This window comes from Mytilus californianus, unplaced genomic scaffold (genome assembly GCF_021869535.1).
Source record: "Mytilus californianus isolate M0D057914Y unplaced genomic scaffold, xbMytCali1.0.p SCAF_10, whole genome shotgun sequence".
Taxonomy (NCBI): Eukaryota; Metazoa; Mollusca; class Bivalvia; order Mytilida; family Mytilidae; genus Mytilus; species Mytilus californianus.
This window is the reverse complement of record NW_026262582.1, coordinates 72842939-72862866: the sequence shown is the minus strand read 5'-3', so window position 1 is coordinate 72862866 and position 19928 is coordinate 72842939. Positions and strand designations below refer to the sequence as shown.

General features: G+C 33.0%; 1 protein-coding gene and 1 long non-coding RNA gene across 4 annotated transcripts; both read left to right on the top strand.

The window, feature by feature from the left end:
• The first annotated feature begins 2519 nt into the window (after positions 1 to 2519).
• LOC127718508 (uncharacterized) lies at positions 2520 to 8993 on the top strand. 3 transcript variants are annotated; one of them, XR_007989862.1, is made up of 5 exons: positions 2528 to 2598; positions 3499 to 3580; positions 6148 to 6237; positions 6601 to 6694; positions 8227 to 8993. XR_007989862.1 is itself a non-coding variant. In XM_052224562.1 (3 exons), exons 1-3 carry the CDS (start codon positions 2590 to 2592, stop codon positions 8463 to 8465), a joined length of 342 nt encoding a protein of 113 aa, XP_052080522.1. In that variant the 5' UTR covers positions 2520 to 2589; the 3' UTR covers positions 8466 to 8475. The 3 variants fall into 3 exon arrangements, 1 of the variants encoding a protein (XP_052080522.1); XR_007989863.1 differs by lacking the exon at positions 6148 to 6237 and having other exon boundaries at positions 2527 to 2598; positions 8227 to 8475; XM_052224562.1 differs by lacking the exons at positions 3499 to 3580; positions 6148 to 6237 and having other exon boundaries at positions 2520 to 2598; positions 8227 to 8475.
• A 4643-nt stretch (positions 8994 to 13636) lies between these two features.
• LOC127718509 (uncharacterized) lies at positions 13637 to 18219 on the top strand. The gene is made up of 5 exons (XR_007989864.1): positions 13637 to 13700; positions 14109 to 14191; positions 15928 to 16013; positions 17099 to 17192; positions 17855 to 18219. It is a non-coding gene; the product is annotated as an uncharacterized LOC127718509 (long non-coding RNA).
• The last annotated feature ends 1709 nt before the right edge of the window (positions 18220 to 19928 follow it).

The following is a 19928-nucleotide window of genomic DNA, read 5'->3' as shown; positions in this document are numbered from 1 at the left end:
TTCACAGAGAACGGTTTAATATGTATTTTATTGAACAAAATAGATGACTTATGCGATGAACTATACATCAGTGTCAGTTTCGATTACAAAATGTTATCTCTAGATCAACATATTTACTAGTTCAAAAAGAAAAAAAACTACATATTATCTCGTGGAATGATTTTTTCTCTTATTCAATGCTACTATTGAATAGAATCTAATCATTTATCAAATGGCATTTTGTTTTAAAAAACAGTGTACCATGTTCCTTCAGGATAATCTTTCAACTTGTATATTCTAGTCATTTTGATAACATGACAAAGGTTTATATTGTTAGAGTCTTTCAGTATGTTATGTTATTTGAAATTAGATTAAATCAATCCTTACTTTTACAACGTAACATGACTAAGGTACTTAAAAATAGTCGAACAATCTAATTGTTTATATGTACTAATGTTAACGTACAAAATATCACCGTGTTTGAGGTGTATGCTCGTACTTTTTTCATTACTTGAGACTATTTATCGTATATGAGCTGCTTCATATTCTGGCTTGAGGAGGAGGTTTAGCTAGCTATAAAACCAGGTTTAACCGACCATTTTCTTCAGAAAATGTCTGAACCAAGTCAGGAATATGGTAGTTGTTTTCACGTGATCCGTTGATTGATAGCCTTTGCTTTTGTCATTTATTTACTTCCCATTTTTAATTTGCCTTGAAGTACAGTATTTTGGTATACTTGTTTGGCGGGACAGATTTTCTTTTTTTTTACAAAGTTTACTTGTATCATTTACCATATACATGCGTCATTTCACGTATTTTCTAACATATACCTTGATACACAACGGTATTGTCTAGATTCTATAGTATTTTGTAGTTGACAGTTAGACCATATTGCAATATATAACAGTATTTGTATGGACAGCATGATTTATATATAGAAAAAGAAGGTGCTGCATGATTGTCAATGCGATAACTCTATAACAAGGACCAAATGACGTTGAAGATCTAGAGAGACGAAAAATACCAAAGGCACATTGTAACTCATCGGGCGAATACAACCTGATGATTCCACGACCAAAAGGAAAACAAAAGTATACTTAACACGACATATAGATAACTGAGGACTGAACTACACAAACCCCACAAAAAAACCGAGGGTGACCTCAGGGGCTCTAAAGGTGCAAGAAGAGCCTGTTCCACATGTGGCAACCGTCAGGTTCCTCATGTAAGAACAAACTCGATAATACTCATGCATGGTGTCACATTCGAGGAAATGAGGACGGAGTTGTGATGACAAAATTTGAACCTATTCATCGTCATCTTAGAATCAGTTATAAAATAACGGTTAACAACAGATGATGTTTTACGAATGAATGAGCCAACTTTACCACTCTGAACTCTCGGTAAAATAGGTTCCATGTAAGCTGGACGAAACGCTAGATCGTATTTCAAATGTTCAAGTTTACAAGGGGACAGTTTGCAGGCAGACATGTCAACTATTCCGCACACATTATCTTTTTCCGAATCAAGACTCCTTGTTCTTCTTAATTCCGTGTGTTCCACGGAGAAGCAGCAACTGTCAATTTTAAGCCTTTAAAACCTTGGAAGGTCTAACCAACATCTCCCCCAATTAAGGTGAGTAAGCTAATACGAGACCAAAGGAGGGTCACAAAGAAAGAAGGACGGTGTGATAATTTAAAAAAATTAAAGCGAGCTTGCATCATATAATATATCAAACTTCTAATTTTTGTTTAATGAATAGTTGTAAAGAAAAGTATATACATAATTGACGTTGTACATTTTTGTCTATAAATCATAAATTCGTATAGCATTAAGTGAGTTTACATGATAAAATATAACTGTAGATGGAGGCTGTTGTTCAAACTAGTAGGCAAAGAAGGACAACTCTAAATGACAAATGATTGATGTTGCTATTCGATATATTATTAAGTACATATATTTGAAAGTGTTTAAGATAAACTATTTCGACAGCAATTCAACTAACACACGCACAAATTTTTTTCTGAGTTTAATCGAATAAAAAAACCCAAGTTTGTTGGAATTTATTTTATTTGTTATGAAATATAGTTTCTATATATACGAAAATAACGTTGTGTCCTTCTTTCTCGTGTTATCATCGTGACTGTACTTTTTTGCCATAGAAATAATCTCATTTTTAAAGTTGCATTTAACTCAATTTTGTTCAAGTAATCATACTAATAAGTTCGTATGCATCGTATGCATTTAATGCATCACAAATACATTATTTCGCTTCATTCAAAGTTATAATATTTGATTGTATCATAATTGAAGCAACATGTTAAAGAATAGTGAGTCGTTTACGGTCGTGAAAAATATTCTTTATTGAAATCCAAGATATTCTAACTGACGTCTATTTACGAAATATATATAGGGTATTTTTTTAACGCAAAAATAAAAAGCTGATTTTGTATGATGTAAAGTAAAACACGTTTTACAATATTTACAAGGATGTCTATGGTATCCTGTTTGTCTGACCTTCCTTGTAACATCAACTGCGTATGAGATAAAAGATAGTATAAATTGTGTTATTTGATATATTCAGCCTACAAGCAGCCACATCAGATTGACATGGTTGAGGTAAGACTCTCTCTGAGAGAGAGAGAGAGAGAGAGAGAGAGAGAGAGAGAGAGAGAGAGAGAGACTTATTTCTATTCTGCACAACTTTTCTTTACTTATTTTTGCACTGCTATTCAACTTCTCTTGTATTTTTGATTTAATTTAATTTGATTTATCAAGAAGGTGTGTGCTATATACGGTATGTACTCACATCTACAACAACTGTATATCGGCGTCATTGTCGATATACTATCAACTACAAAAACTTTTTTGTTGGTGTCTTTGTCAGATTTATTTGCATGTTTTTTTTTTATTTGAATTTTGTAGTCATTTGTGATATATGTTTACACAAATTTGGCTGCGGGGTCCCAATTATTGCCACATTTACCTATTATTTCTTATCGGGTTGCTTACCTTATTTTGTCAATATAACGGAAATAGAAGCAACCGCCATACAAGTAGGAGGTTTAGCTAGCTGTAAAACCAGGTTTAATTCACCATTTTTTTTCGGAAAATGCCTGTACCAAGTCAGGAATATGACAGCTGTTTTTCACTCGTTCTGTTCATTGATAAAGTTTGATTTTGTCAGTTTTTATGGACTTCCCCTTTTAAAATGTCTTTGGAGTAGGTTTGTTTTATAGTTTTTTCGTTACTGATTTGGCCTCAACATTTTTAATTGAATGTCGTTGATAAGTCTTATGGCGATGAAACGCAAAAAAAAAAACCTTATCTTTCGTAAAGTGTTAACACTATTTTAGAATTTAGAATTCTGTGTTCAATGCCATTTCAAATCCTTTAGATTTCAACTGCAATTTATCGCATGTGTTTATTTATTAACATTCTAATAAATTGATATTATTATATCAAGATGCGACTTTCAAAGATATTCATAACGATTTAATACGAAATTTTTTTTTTCAGGTCAAACACACGTTACAGAATAAAATGAGATTATACGTACTATTTGCTACGTGTGTGTTATCAGTCATTTGTACACCCACAGGTAATGTCATCAGACATATGTACACAAACATGTAATGCCTTTGGTCATATGTACACGTAAAGGTAAAATCATCGGTCATATTCACACCAATATGTAATGTCATCGGTCATATGGACACCTACAGGTAATGTCATCAGTTATATGTCAACTTCAGGTAATGTTATTGGTCATATGTTCACATACACGTAATGTCATCAGTCATAAGTACATCTACAGGTAATGTCATTGCGGTCATATGAACACATCAAGGTAGTGTCATCAGTCATATGTACACCTACAGGTAGTGTCATCAGTCATATGTACACCTACAGATAATGTCATCGCGGTCATATGTCAGATACACTTATCATAGATACAGTCGTATGTACACCAACAGGTAATGTTCGAATTAGTGAACCTACAGCTAATGTCAGATAAACTAATCACAGATACAGTCTTATGTACATCTACAGGTAATGTTCGATTGATTGAACCTACAGTTAATGTCAGATAAGCTCATCACATATACAGTCTTAAGTACACCTACAGGTAATGTTCGAATGAGTAAACCTACTGTTAATGTCAGATAAGCTCATCACAGATACAGTCTAATGTACACCTACAGGTAATATTCGAATGTGTGAACCTACAGTTAATAAATAAAGGCAACAGAAGTATACCGCTGTTCAATAGTCATTAATCGATTAAGCGAAAACAAATCCGGGTCACAAGCCAGAACCGAGGGAAACACATAAACTATAAGAGGAAAAGAAAGGAACAACATGTCAGATATCTTAGATACAGTCTTATGTACACCTACATGTAATGTTCGAATTAGTGAACCTAAGTTAATGTCAGATAAGCTCATCATAGATACAGTCTTATGTACACCTACGGGTAATGTTCGAATGAGTGAACCTACAGTTAATGTCAGATAAGCTCATCACAGATACAGTCTTATTTACACCTACATGTAATGCTCGAATGAGTGAACCTACAGTTAATGTCAGATAAGCTAATCATAGACACAGTCTTATGTACACCTACAGGTAATGTTCGAATTGAGTGAACCTACAGTTAATGTCAGATAAGCTCATCACAGATACAGTCTTATGTACACCTACAGGTAATGTAAGAATGAGTGGATCTACAGTTAATGTCAGATAAGCTCATCATAGATACAGTTTTATGTACACCTACAGGTAATGTTCGGATAAGTGAACCTACAGTTAATGTCAGATAACCTCATCACAGATACAGTCTTATGTACACCTACAGGTAATGTTCAAATGAGTGAACCTACAGTTAATGTCAGATAAACTCTTCACCTACAGTTAATGTCGGATAACCTCATCACAGATACAGTCTTGTGTACACCTACAGGTAAAGTTGAAATGAGTGGATCTACAGGTAATGTCAGATAAACTCATCATAGATCAGTCTTATGTTCAACTACAGGTAATGTTCGAATGAGTGGATCTACAGGTAATGTCAGATAAACTCATCATAGATCCAGTCTTATGTTCCCCTACAGGCAATGTCAGATTAACTCATCATAGATACCAGGATTTAAATTGTGTACGCCCGACATGCGTTTCGTCTACAAAAGACTACTAAGTGATACTGGAATCAGAAAGGTTATAAAGGCCAAATAAAATATGAGGTACAAGAGCAGAGCATTGGGAATCAAAAATTTAGAAAGGTATTGACAGTAAGATAAAACAAGGGCGAAAAATACCAGAGGGACAGTCAAACTCATAGATCGAAAACAAACCGATAACGCCATGGCTAAAAAATAAAAAGACAAACAGACAAATAATAGTACACAAGACACAACATAGAAAACTAAAGACTAAGCAACACGAATCCCACCAAAAACTGGGGGTGATCTCAGGTGCTCTGGAAGGGTAAGCAGATCCTGCTCCACATCTATTCACCTAAAAGTGACACGGTTGTACTGTTGAAGATGTATACAAAATCCAGTTAAAATTCTAGTCCAAATAATCACATGGGAAGAAAAATTGACATGATTGTGATTTTGAAAACAATATTAATTTAAACATGTTGATTTTAATAATCTCTTCTTTAGACTCGTGGCGATTTGTAAATTGCTTATAAAATAGAAAGTTTTCATATAGTTTGGTAACTATCAAATCGACATAACGTCTAAATTCATCAGTACATATTCATGAATCTTGCTTTGTCTTTTATTTAGTTTAAATCATAAATCAACTATTTTAAGATTTTGAATAGGTAGTCGGAACCTTAGTTCTTTAAAATTTCCGTAAATTATCAACAGAGAATTTAAGAAATGTATGTTATAAATCATGTCAGTAATTTATTCAATGAACTCTGCATCGCAACATTTGTATTTACACTAAACCTTGGTAACATCCTTTTGATTTAACGACCCATATCCTCGACTAAGAATGCTTGAAGTAGATGCTGGAGGTCATGAAAACGATATCTGTTGTGTCAAACCAATCCCTCACCATGAAGCAAGTATACAATTCCACATGATAATTTTGATATCCTCATATTAATGGTCATACTTTTCTTCTTTCACAATTTAATTTTTAATATTGAAGGTGATTATTGCACGGCTCCATTTTAGCGAATTGGTAAATGTTGTTACTTTATAAGTAACGAAAAAGGTGACTGGAGATGCTGCTGCATATGTACGTTAACAAATAGTTTTATATACATTCATTTGTAGATAGTAGTAGATTATAGATAAAGTTCTAGTTTGATCATTATCAACTTCCATTTATAAATAGATAAATGTATGAGACCAAGATCATCGTCTATTTATTGATTTTTATGTGCACTTGATATATAAATCGAGACGTATGGTGAACTTAAATATATAGCCTGGTATCTTTGTGGAGTTTTTGTTAGATTTAATTATCAATATTTTTTTTTTAGAAAAATCATTAGAATATTATTATTTTCATTTTTCTTCTGATCATTATTATTATTAGTAGTAGTATGGGCATTTTCTAACTAATTATCATTTTTAAGATATTTTTTTCTTTTTCAAGGTACTATGTGCTGATCGCGGAGCATATCTTGCCAATTTTGGAACCTTAGAAGAAGCCATGAGGATGAAATACGAACTGTTAGTCGGAAAAACAGGTAAAGATATAAAACAGTAAACTACTTCATCAGAGACATTCAAAATATTAATCTAAATTTATTTTCATTTTTTTATTTGGTTTTTGTTCGTAACATTGGTTGATCTTGTGTAATTTTAAACTAAAACGATGATTTTCCGTGACAGTGGAATACATTTTATAAAATAACTTTTTGTAAATTTCGTGCGTCTGAGGAGCTTTTCTCGATTAACATTCATCATGAACACCAAAGCCTTAACATTTGAAAGCCGGAGATATGCCTAAAGACACTGCAACGTTAGGAGAAATATAAACAAAAAACGACCTAAACAAAAAACACAAATTCACCTAAGGTAAAATTTTCTGAGGTGGAATGTTCACTGTTGTATGTGACCTTGACAGTTTTTGCAGTCCATAAGTGATCACGTGTTACACACTGTTCATGAAAATACGAGGTTTCCTTTTTTCGGGAAGTTAACAATATGACAAAAGATTTAGTTGGGACAATTAAAAACCATTTGCCGAACAGAATAGACAATAGAATGGCCAAAAGGAAATATGACATTACAATAAAGTTTACAAAACACTACAGTGAGAATTATGGACCGTAAGCGGTAAGTTTTACTTTACAGTACAGTCCATGGCAGTCGTAAGCATCACACGGCATGCTCATATTGAGTAAATAACAGCTATTGACATTCCTGATAAAGGATTTGGTTGTCGATGATATGCACAGTTGTACAAAGCTACACTTGTACATAACATAATTCACATTGGAAAGAATAGTTGATATTTTATAAACTAAGTACTGCATTTCAGTTCATTAATAGAGAATATCAAATGGCTTTTTCACTATCACATCCGTAACAACCTGAGCAACCAATATAATCCCAAAAGCTCTGATCGAGGGATTATATTTGTTGAGGGTTGATACGGTGTGTGATATTGAAAAAGTCATATCGTATACACTTTTTATTATATACCTCAAGTAGATGTTTTTATGTGACATGACGTTATACAGATTACGGGTTTGATAAAGCCTTTGCAACAGTGACTGATATTGATAACGTGACGTCATACAGAATAAAGGTGTGATAGAGCCTTTGCAACCGTGACTGATATCGATATCATCACGGATGGCTGATACAGCACGATTGTCGTTGACCGTAGTACACATACAATTTATCTGTATTTACTACTAAGTATATAATAAACTCATCAATGATACCTAACATATAATGTTGAACGCCGGATGCATGAATCGTCCAGATAAGACTGATCAGTGCAGATTGAATGTATGCAGATATAAGACAAATTGTGTGATAAAACCGAATGCCCAATTTAGTCATTCAGCGATTGAAAACAGGATTCGTTCAGTCAAAGGTTTATTTTGTAATTCATACTCCGTATTTGTGCTTATTTTAAAACATTTCTGATTGGCTTTTCTTGTGTTTTCTTCATGTTGTTCCTTTGTTGTCATTTTTCTGTATATTTAGACTAGTTTTCAAAGAACAGAACATAATTCGAAGTATATATTTTATTCAAATACAACAGGTCTACTCTACTACATTGGTGGTCGTAAGATGAACAGAAACATTGCTGGAGGTGATTGGAAGTGGTTCAAAAACGGAGAGAGGTCCAACATTACGTATTTCCTTTTTCCAAAAAGCCAGCCAAATGGAAGTTCTCAAGACCCGCAGGACTGTTTGTCATTCTGGTCTCCGGAGTATAACTTCAATGATATTCATTGTGATCACAGCAACCTTTATGGAGGATACATTTGTGAAAAATAACAAATAAGATCGAATCCTGTATTAGTTGAAAAGATGAATGCCTTTCAAGCAGTTAGATTAAAACAAAATGTATATATACTAGTATATAAATTCCTGGGAAATATAGTTAAATAGAATGTTGTCTTATAAGTCTTTGAAAAAATCCAGTTTAGTATATCTTAAATTAAGGAATATATTTCCATCATCAATACATGTAGCTCTGAGTTCTGTCCGGGTTTTCGCTAGCTATACTTTTTGGTAATTTTCGGTTATATCAGCTCTTCAAAGTTTCTAATGGGTTTTGGACTTCAAATAATGTAGCCACCTTATTTAGTAAAGTTCCGCTTTTTATCGTTTTTATTCTTTTATCATTTGAAATTGTGGATCCGCAATTATAATGGAATTTGTCATTGCGCTATTTAAAAGCTACTAATTGTATTTTATTAATATATATTTTGCTAAATAATATTTCAATAATATCAATATTCAGTAAATGTTATTTCATCTCCTAGTTGATGGTATTCACTATTAAAAAACACCCATCAAAGATACCAGGCTTATGATATTTTACGCCAGACACCACACGTTTTATCTAAATATGACTCATCAGTGACGCTTGAATCATAGATTTTCAGAGACAAATAAAGTAGGGAATTGATATTGAAGTTATTCTTTAACAAAAAGGAATAAAAAGCATCGAATGATGTGATAGTGAATATAATTTTGCAAATACAGTGAACTAAAAGTTTATAGATACAGGAAACAATAGTTTACCTATATTCAAATCTCATCAATTGAGAAAGAAAACAAATCAAAATAATTAAAGAGGGACGAAAGATACCAGAGGGACAGTCACACTCATAGATTGAAAACAAACTGACAACGCCATGGCCAAAAATAAAAAGACAAACAGACAAATAATAGTACAGATGATACAACATAGAAAACTAATGACTAAGCAACATGAACCCCACCAAAAACTGGGGGTGATCTCAGGTGCTCCGGAAGGGTAAGCAGATCCTGCTGCACATGTGGCACCCTTAAAGCTTATGAAATAATATACGCCAAATGATGTTCCTAGCAGATCCTGTATACTCTTTAAAAAAGGCCGACTTAGATCTTGGTAAGTTGCCTATAGTTAAAGATCCTATGAAAAAAACGTGTTCGGAAAAGAGGCCTATTTACTATTACACTATCATTTATGTAGAATCCGTAAAAATAATGTAGACTCACTAAACTAATATGTGTACAAGTGCAACTATTTGAGTGTAAAAGCTTATCTCGCAAAGCACCCGCGTTAAACTTCGAGATCTTGGTGCTGTGTGTTGGAATGAATGCAATATGGGTTAACGTAAGAGATATCACAAACAACACAAACGTCATTCAGAATATAAGTTATATGGTTCGCTACTGACCCCCTACGGATCCATAGAGGGTTAGTAAAATCCATAGGGGGTGAGGCCAGAGGCCGAATCCCCTATGGATTGTATTCAGTCAATCAGGGGGTCAGTAGTTAACCGTATAACGAATTTATCGCACGCTGGACTTTTTCTGCTGCTTTTTGTTAAAAAATAAACAATGAAACACAACAACATTAATAGATGACGTCACCATGAACAGTAGACGTGACGTCATGAACCCCCTATGAAATTTACTAACCCCCTACGGATCCATAGGGGGTCACCAATTGACGGCTTTAAACCAATCAAAACGTGATAATTTACCCGCGGTGCGATAAGTCTATATATGTGTTCACATGTAGGCAATTTATTAATGAACTGCCATAAACACCAAATCACAATATAACAATAATAGTACCAATTTTACTGTACCAGATGCACATTTCGATTATGAATGTCTAGTCAGTGATGCTGGTAGCTTAATACATATATAATCCGCAACCTTATACAAACATTGAAGCTCTTATCAAACAAAACGACCCAACGGAAAGCGAAATTCTGAAAAGGAATCAGCTGTGCATGAGGGAGATATTTTTCTTAATCTAAAATGATTTCCAAAGTTCTATAACAGCAAATTTCAAACAATATCCGTATTTGTATTTCCATGCCAGTACAGAAACTAACGAACACATTTAAATGTGACCAAACCATACCCTTTATTTTAAAAGACATGAAAAAATCCCGTTTTACCTTTCCCACTATTTAAATGGGTTTTATGTTTTGTTTTGTATACTGCTGTTTGTCTTTGGTTCTTTTGTGTGTTTTTTTGCCATGGCATTGTTAGTTTATCTAGACTTATGAGTTTGAGTATCCCTTTGTTATCTTCCTCTTCTCGTTTGGATACCAAAATTTTATAAGTTCTAAACACTGACCCTTTTTTATCGCAATTAATTGACCAAAACATGCAAAAGTTCCTTAAACGTATAATGGAATAATAAAATTAATACGAGATAAGCACTTAACTTTTTATCTGACAACAAAAGACATGAATAAACAAAACATTAAAACTATATTGAAGAAAGTTCAGAGTTAAAGCTGACTTTTTACCTCCAAAAATGAAATAATACAGTTTATTTGTAGCCTGCATCAATAAGTCAAAAATTCCGATTTGACGGACAATTATTAATCTTATTAACTTTGTAAATAATATTAAGGGAAACTGTTGGTGTTAAATATAACTTTCCTATAAATGTGTTCAGGTGCTATACAATATTTTGATAACTTTAAACATTAAATCTATTTCTCATATTTATATCTCTAATATATAATGTGAAAAGAATAATGTCATAATAGTAGAGGAAACATTCACGTCTTGTCTCGTTGTCTTTTTCTTTTAAATTATTAGCGTTTTCTATATGTCTTATTGTTATGTTTGTGATGTCCCCTTGCTATAATTTAACAGTAAATATAAATAATGATGTTTTAAGTACTGTGACAATTGGATATTGTTAAAAAAAAGTTTTTAAATTGATATAAATGACTGCATATATCATGTATTTTGAAGCTTAACTTCGAAATATGCAACACAGTATGAATCATCTACAAAACTAAAACTCTTATATTCCTAATTATTTTTAGCGCCCCAAGCATAGCATTAATGGAACATGCTATATACGAGTTATGCAAGTAGTATGTTTGCTGATCTGCTCTTACTATACATTTCAACACCACCTATATTGTCTTTCATTCGCCGGTTTCTTTTTTTTTCTTTTTGTTTTCTTTCACTCGCACAAATTACAAGGTATGTATGACGTCAAAGCCATCTCACATTGTTCATGGTGTCGTCTTGAAAATTAAAATCAAGACAATGATTATCTTAAAGCAGTTTAAATAATAGGTTTTGACTCTTTATAGCATAGCATTCGAACAAAAATTATCAGGTAAGTATTACGCCATAGTTATCTTTCAATTTGTTTATTGACTCGTCTTGAAAACTATGTTAAAGACAATTGTTAGCTTAATGCAGTTAAAATAACAGGTTTTGACTACGCCAACCGGCATTACCCTACCTATTTCTTTGTTTACGGACTACGCTACCCGGCATTACGTTACATATTTCCATGTTATTGGACTACAATGCCCGGCATAATGCTACCTATTTCCATGATCACGTCGTTATAATTTACATCAGGGAACATTGATGCAAAAACCGTTAAAAGCCACAACATATTGAATGTTTGATGAAAAGTCAAAATATAACGTTTAGATAGGTCGAATTTTTGCAAATGGACGCAACATTGTCTAACTCTGGTATCTTTGAGGCGTTTTTACGACCATTGCATTGGTCGTTACCACTGCTCTAGGATGTTTAGTTATCGAAGGTATCATCAGCTTGGTAGTCATTTTTCTGTGTTAAAATGAAATATAGTTGCTACCATCATTTTCTGTAAATTTGCCTAAGTTTCATAAAAGTCCTACATGTAATCGTATTTGGCACAAACGTTCGGCATGTTTTAGTTTTTATCCCCTCTGATGAGTCTTGTTTAGAACAAACGGGCGACAATCTTATTGAATTAAAAACCTGATATATTTGATGACAGTTACATACAGCACGATTTTATCAAACATTTACGATAAAAAATAGGATTTTATAGTATTAACGATACCAGTTTAACTGTTCCAGACGCCACTTTCAGTAATTCTCGAGGCCAAAGTAATTGTAAATCAATAAACTATTTCAAACTTGAAGACAAAGGGAAGCCAACCCGTAAATCTAAGTACTGAATCGATATTTGCTCATTGTATTTTTAAATCTCTAATACCCTTTTTAAATATATAAGTTTTACGGTCATCTTTACGAATTGGTTGACCGATACGATGTGTCGGTGTCAAAACTCACTATCGACATGTTTTCGCAGTCTTACATCTTTTAATACCTGTTTAGTCGTCTGATCTGAAATTTGTCGATTTTGTTTTATTTCTGATTGTTACATGTTGACCGAGTTGAACTCACATGGCGGATGACGCATACAAAGCAGGAGACGCTAACGATTCCCTCAGTTTCCGTTTGTTACCTTGATTTGTCTCTTCTTAATCGATATACTAGATTTACCATCTGTAAACTACTGTCACATGAATCTAATGCTCCATTGTTATTTATTAATTATATTTAGAATATAATGAAGTTTTAAGCATGACCACATTTTCAAATATATTTTTGATCTTTTAAAATATAGAGTTAAAAATAAATCCGAAAGTAGAAACACAGATTTTTAGGGGGTTAATTTTCAAAATTTCATGTATGCTGTAGTTGTAATCTGGACCATGCAACACAGTATGTTTTATGACTATTATTTACTATTATGGATCTTTTATATCTAATTAAAACTAAGTTAGAACAGTCTTTAATATCTGGGTTGGTTTCTTTCGGTAATGAAACGCAAATATTTTGGAAACACAAATCAACTTGAAAAGACTGAAGGTATTTCATAAGATAAGCATGATCTCCAAACGGATTGAACTCGAGTACATCGACAGGATAAAATAGAGAAAATACCAGTTATTTATAATTTTAAAATAAAGACTCTTTAGTTGTGCGAAACAGTAACAATGGTATTTAGTTTCAAATAGCATATACGTATCCAAGCCCATTGAAATTAATGAACTAACACTTAATAAGGTGTTGACTCCTTTAGTAATTTATACGCAATAAATGAAAAGTACATTATGTTAAAGGATGTCTTTGGTATCCTGTTTATCTGACCTTCCTTGTAAAAAAAATTGCGTATGCGAGGGAATAACGCTGTTTAAATATTGTGTACTTACAATTTAAGACGACAATTACCAGCAGCTTCAGGTAAGATCACGCGATCGCGATTTCAAAAAGTCGAGACAAAAATTGTATTTTTAACGAAAACAGCATCATTGTTCAAGAAGCAAACAATATACAACAAACAGTAATATGGATATATATTTTTTTGTTTAATGTTTCTTCATTTCTCATTTGCACTGCAGCTTGTACTATAGGTTTACATATTTTAAAATATTTTTTGGTGATTACCCTGTTTTTTTACATTTATTTCCTAATGATGATGTGTGTTTTGTTTCCAAATGATAATGAAAGCTTTGTTTTGCAAATGACGTTTTTTTGTTTTTGTTTTTTTTTCCAACTGGTAATATGCATTTGTTTCCAAATGATTATATGTTATTTGTTTTTGAAGACATTTCTAACGAGGCAATTATAAATTTTACTACTATTTTTCAGGGGATATAACTGGTAGAGAACTGCAATGATATTTGTTGTATTTTTCGCTTCGTGTCTTTTAATAGTCAAAAGTGCACCTACAGGTAAAGTGAACGCATATAGAATAATGGCATTTTTGTTTTGAAAAAGTAAGTCAAAATAATTTTACGCAATGAGAACGGATGTATGAATGTATTCCATTGATAAATTGGTGCGGATGGACATAACCGCGTGATGTTGCTGTACTGTTACGTGACGTCATTGCCTAATATTTTCGAGTATCAGTTTCTGTCCATGATATAGAAAAGTATTAGGCAGTAAGATCAAAGGGAAAATTAACAAATTGCTGACAAAGTATTTATCATATATTTAGCATTAATATGATAGTTTTTGCATATGTGAAACAAGCGGAAGTAAACTAGCCATAATTTCACACCCAGGCTGATAAACCCTATCAGGGCCTTTCGTTCAAATAACCAGTTACAGTGTCTCTCGCGTAGGCTACTTTCGGTATTTCTGGCGTCGTCTGTTTACAACTAATATCTGCCACACACAGACTTACGGACGGGATGATATTGGGGTCTCGGGATGACATCTGGTCGATATGGAAAAGGCCATGTATCAATCTGTATATATTACCCTATAAATGTACATATATAGATGGAGGTGTGTTTAGAGTAATTTTTGTGGCCTGAAAATGAGTATTTCAAAATCAGTCGATTTATGCGTAAAGATAATTTACAAGTAGGTGCAAATTTTAAACCGTACGGTCTATAACGAATATTATGTGAATATTTTCGGCGATTTTACATTTGAAAAGCAGCTTAAATTTTGGTTCTTTTTTACATAAATGAAAAAAAAATATGACAAAGATTACATATTTTGAAATTTGTTTTGGTGAGAAATATTGGGCGCATATGTAAAAGGCTTGAGCGTGTAATTTATAATTTGATCAGATGGTTAAATGCTTTATTAGATACTCAAACATAATAATAAAACAACAGACAAACAAATGAACAACAAACATACGTTGGTCTCTATGTCGCCTTATATGCAGGTGTCTATTTTTTTGTGAAAGATAATTAAAAGGAAAAGTTTGTCTGAGGATTCTTGTTATTTATCTTCAGGCAAAACTATACAAACGTTGATAATAAAAGCATTTCTTAGTTTTTGGGGCGCCTGTCCCAAGTTAGGAGCCTCTGGCCTTTGTTAGTCTTGTATGTTTTTTTAATTTTAGTTCATTTATATGTTTTGAAGTTTAGTATGACGTCCATGTTCACTGAACTTGTACACAATTTTATTTAGGGGCCAGCCGAGGACCACCTCCGGGTGCGGGATTTTCTCGCTTTGTTGAAGACCCATTGGTGGCCTTCGGCTGTTGTCTGCTCTATTGTTTGTAGTCCGGTATGTTTTAATAAAACTATCAATTCATTTTAATAACAGTTTATCTTAGTCAAAAATTACTTAATATATCTTCACCCTGTCAAAGATTCAACGTGTTTTCTCCGTTCTGTGCTTTATCAAACTTGTAAATATGAATGAAAATAACACCTTATTCTTGCTGTGCGTCCGAGGCGCTGTTCTTGATTTACCTTAACTAGTAACTCTCAAACCAAAACATGTAAAAGCCAAGTATGCATTAGACCAATACACTACATATCTGACATCTATTTGGAATTGAAAGCATGCTAGTAGCAAAGCAGAATATGCTTCCCATGGCGACGCACCTCGCCTCACTCAATATTGCATTTATGGAAACCCGCTAGTTTTATTTCAAATTTTTATCTGAATGGATTGACAAATGCAGTTACAGTCTATTTGGTATAATATTTTATATTAGCAGATCAATGTAGTTTCCCTTACCGTCGAATAGGCGAAGGATGTTTCCTTATAATAAACGATACTGTTTCCGGTGATGCTGCTTTTGTAAGTTATTATCATCATATTACAATCATAAAAAACTACATTTACTGGTCAGCATACGGTAATCAACAAAATATTTGTATGTTTTCAAATTGGCAAGTTTAAAATATGTTTGAAGTAGAACTGAATTTAACTCATCCATAAATAAAAAAATTACATAAAAACTACTAAGCTATTTCTGACTTGGAACGGGCTACATACAGTACAGGTCAGGCAAAAAATAATAACAGAAATGGCATTAGCTTAAGAAATTCTACTGCTCTTTACGAAAATGTGTTACCCTATCTGTCTGCATCGTCTAACAGGCTGTAAAGTAATCAATAACCCTTTTTCTACCATCAAATGAAATCAAAAATAGATATACTTGAAGCTTACTCACAGTTCCTGATAGACTTATCACGAACTATAAATACGTTTACCTCCTTCATCTCTACTCGAAATTCCGATTGTCTACTTTTTAGTTGTAAACTATAGCGACGTTACATACATTAAGATTTAATTTCTGTTATATAATACACTTTTTAAACAGAAAATGAGTCAAAATATTGAAATAGGATTGAAATGTGAATGTGCTGAAAGTCGGTGCATTAAGGTTTTTTTTTTTAATATAACAACTTACCTGTATCTCACAGTTTTTAAAAACTCGTTCACAATCTCCTTTTTGCAACACGACCGGTGCCACGTGTGAAGCAGAATCTGTTTACCCTTCCGGAGCACCTGAGATCACTACCGGTTTGTCTTTAGTTTTCTAGATTGTGTTTTGTATACTGTTGTTTTTCTTTTTCGTCTTTTTTTTTTGCCATGGTGTTGCCAGTTTATTTTCGACTTATGAGTTTGAATGAGTCTTTGGGATCTTTCGTCTCTCTTTTAAAAAAGCTTTTCGTTGTTTTACATGATGCATTGATATTCTACATGTGTTTATTTATTATTATAAATAGTTCAAAATTACTATTTATAAGCTTAACTAATTTGCCTCGGATGACTGTCACGATATGTATATATATTTTTATTTTCATAATCTTTTATCTTCTAAAGAAACTAACATTACATTTACAAATATTTATTGCCTTGGGATTTCCTGTTTACAGGCAAAATGTTTACACCGTGGTCTCTACCTGGCGACCTTTGAAACCATAAATGAGTCCATGTTGATGAAGTTTGAACTCTTAAAAATGAACGCAGGTAATCATTATTATGTTAATACCAGTAAATTACTAATCAATGGGGGAAAACCACAAAATCAAGATATTGCAATGGAAAAATCTAAAACAAGTGAATATACGTACTCTACTTTTACCAATATATGAAATGCATACTGAAAAGAGACGGTACATACACAGACACTCGTAAGTCGAGAGAAACTGACAAAATAATGGCAAAAATAAACCAAAGACGACGAAACGACAGACATGTTCACAAAACAAATTATATAGAATACTAAAAACTGAGAAACACGAACTCCATTCGACTGAGTTTTATTTTATGTTCCATAGACGACTAGACAGGTGACTGCTGGTAAAAAAAGCCGTAAATACTGTGGTAGATTTGGCGATAAAGAAACGACTCGAAACAAATGTATATGCGCATTCAACCAACTTTTAAATGTGCATTTTTTATTTATAACATGTGTTTAACCTTAAACACATCATATTACTACATGTGCTACTGACAAAATGTCTGAACACTTACTATTTCGCCGAAAGGAAACTATCTGAAAGATATATTAACAGGTATAAAAGTTTTCATGCTCAGACATCGCCATAATCAAAATGGCTAGGTAAGTTAAAGATAGATTACATAATTATGTACAGTGTACTTTTGTTGTATGTATTTTTATTTTTAAGGTGTCCACTATTTTGTTGGTGGACGTAACATCAACAGATACACGTCTGGTGGTGATTGGAGATGAATTAAGAAGAATGGAGATATAGTCAGGATGACTTACTTTGCATTTGATGACGGGGAACCAAATGGATCACTTAGTGCACCACAAGATTGTATGTGTTTCTATGCTAGTAGAAAATACACGTTCCACGCCGTCTGGTGCGAAAATGGAGGCGTGGTTGGTGGTTACATTTGCCAGAGACATATTTGAATATGTAGCTTTTTTTCCTATTTTATAGTACATTTTAGGCCAATGCAATTGTAACCATTCTTTGTTTGTTTTTAAACAGTGTTACTTCAATTTATTAACGATCACTATAAGATCTTTGTTATGCATTTATTTCATATTGAATTTCCTGGAATTTTTATTTTACCTAATGGCATCGGACAATACAATTACCTTTTGATTGTTAAGAGCCAGTCTTTGTAAGAATCAGACAATGTAGAAGACATCTTAAATTAGAGATTGTAGGTCTTTCGTTTCTATGTGTCTGGAAATTAGAGAAATCTCTAGATAGCTTTTGGTTAGAATGATTGCAAATTACGGATTTAGCTCCCCATGATTTTCAATTTCAAGTGCATTTCATCCAAATTATGTCATGAAATACCCGAACGGAAAAAGGAAACGAATGTTTTATTCGTGCACCATTATACATTTTGAACTTAAACTAATGAAAACTTGAGCGGGGGTGTTTGTTTGTCATGGTTTCACCACTGCCTGATTCTTAGGCAGATTGCCACTTACTATATAATACTTGTTTCAGTGCAATAAAAGTGTCAGGAAATATACTATTTCCATAAATGGCCCATTTACTGACGACGACTTGAGTTGAAAGTGAGAGTTAAATCTACATTTATATTATCATCTATACCGATTTCTTTGCATTGCTTTCAGCAGTTCTTACATAAAGTTATATGATCTGACATGCATTTGATAGAGAGGACCTAAATGAAAAGCACTGCGTTACTGAACTTTATTTGTTCTTCTATGCCTCTAAAAATCACAAGTTCCAAATTATCTGGTTCAAGTGATAAATGAACTCTACCTTTTACCTTTTAGTAAAAAAGACTCTAACATACTTTATTTGCCTTTGAGGGTTTTGTGTTCGTTCTTTGATTCATTTTTTAGTTTAAAATTTCAATAAAAAAAGGAGATGTGGTATGATTGTCAATGAGACAACTATCAACCAAAATTCAAATGAAGAGGATGTGAGGAATTATAGGCAATCGTACGGCCTTCAACAATGAGAAAAACCCGTACCGTATAGTTGGCTACAAAAGGCACCGACATGAAAAGTATGAAACAATTCAATTGAGAAAACTAATGGCATAATTTATAACAAAACAATTAGCGAAAAACAAATAATAGAGACATGAACAACCGACAACCACTGAACTACAGGCTCCTGACTTGGGACAGGTACATTAAGAATGTGGCGGGTTTAAACATGTTTGTGAGCGCTAAACCCTCCCCTAACCTGGGATAGTGGTGTTACAGCACAACATAGGTACAAACTATGAAATTCAGTTGAAAAGGGCTCAACTCTTTAGATCAGTACAAAGCAGAAAAACATCTAACAAAAAACATCCTGACGTGGCAGGGTATTCATACATTCCTAACAACAAAAAGACATAAAGTACAGATCTGAGAGTACTCGCAGTTACCATGGTTAATGCTAGTTATTTCAAAGCCAATAACAACTTATAAAAACAATTCATGTATTTAAGACTAAAATTGTCTTTGTAATACAAAAATTTCATTTTTTTTTTTGAATTTTTCCTTTACTTTCTTTTATTGTCATATCGTTAACGTCGGACAAACGATAACATTTTGCCCTTGACACCAAAGGCTTTTTGATGTGATGAATTTCGTTACAAATGAAGAGAAGTTCACGAAGTTGAAGTTGTGATTCGAATTATCAATAATAGACATAGGTAAAGGTATATTAGTATGACAATATACCTAAGGCATTGTATGACAATAACAATGTAATGCCAACTTATATCGATAAACGAAAAGAAGAGTCAGGAGTT

Bases quoted from the DNA above. Each gene is read 5' to 3' on its own strand.
- LOC127718508 (XM_052224562.1), top strand. The intron at 6,695-8,226 runs GTAAAGATATAA...CAAATACAACAG, and splicing joins ACTGTTAGTCGGAAAAACAG to GTCTACTCTACTACATTGGT.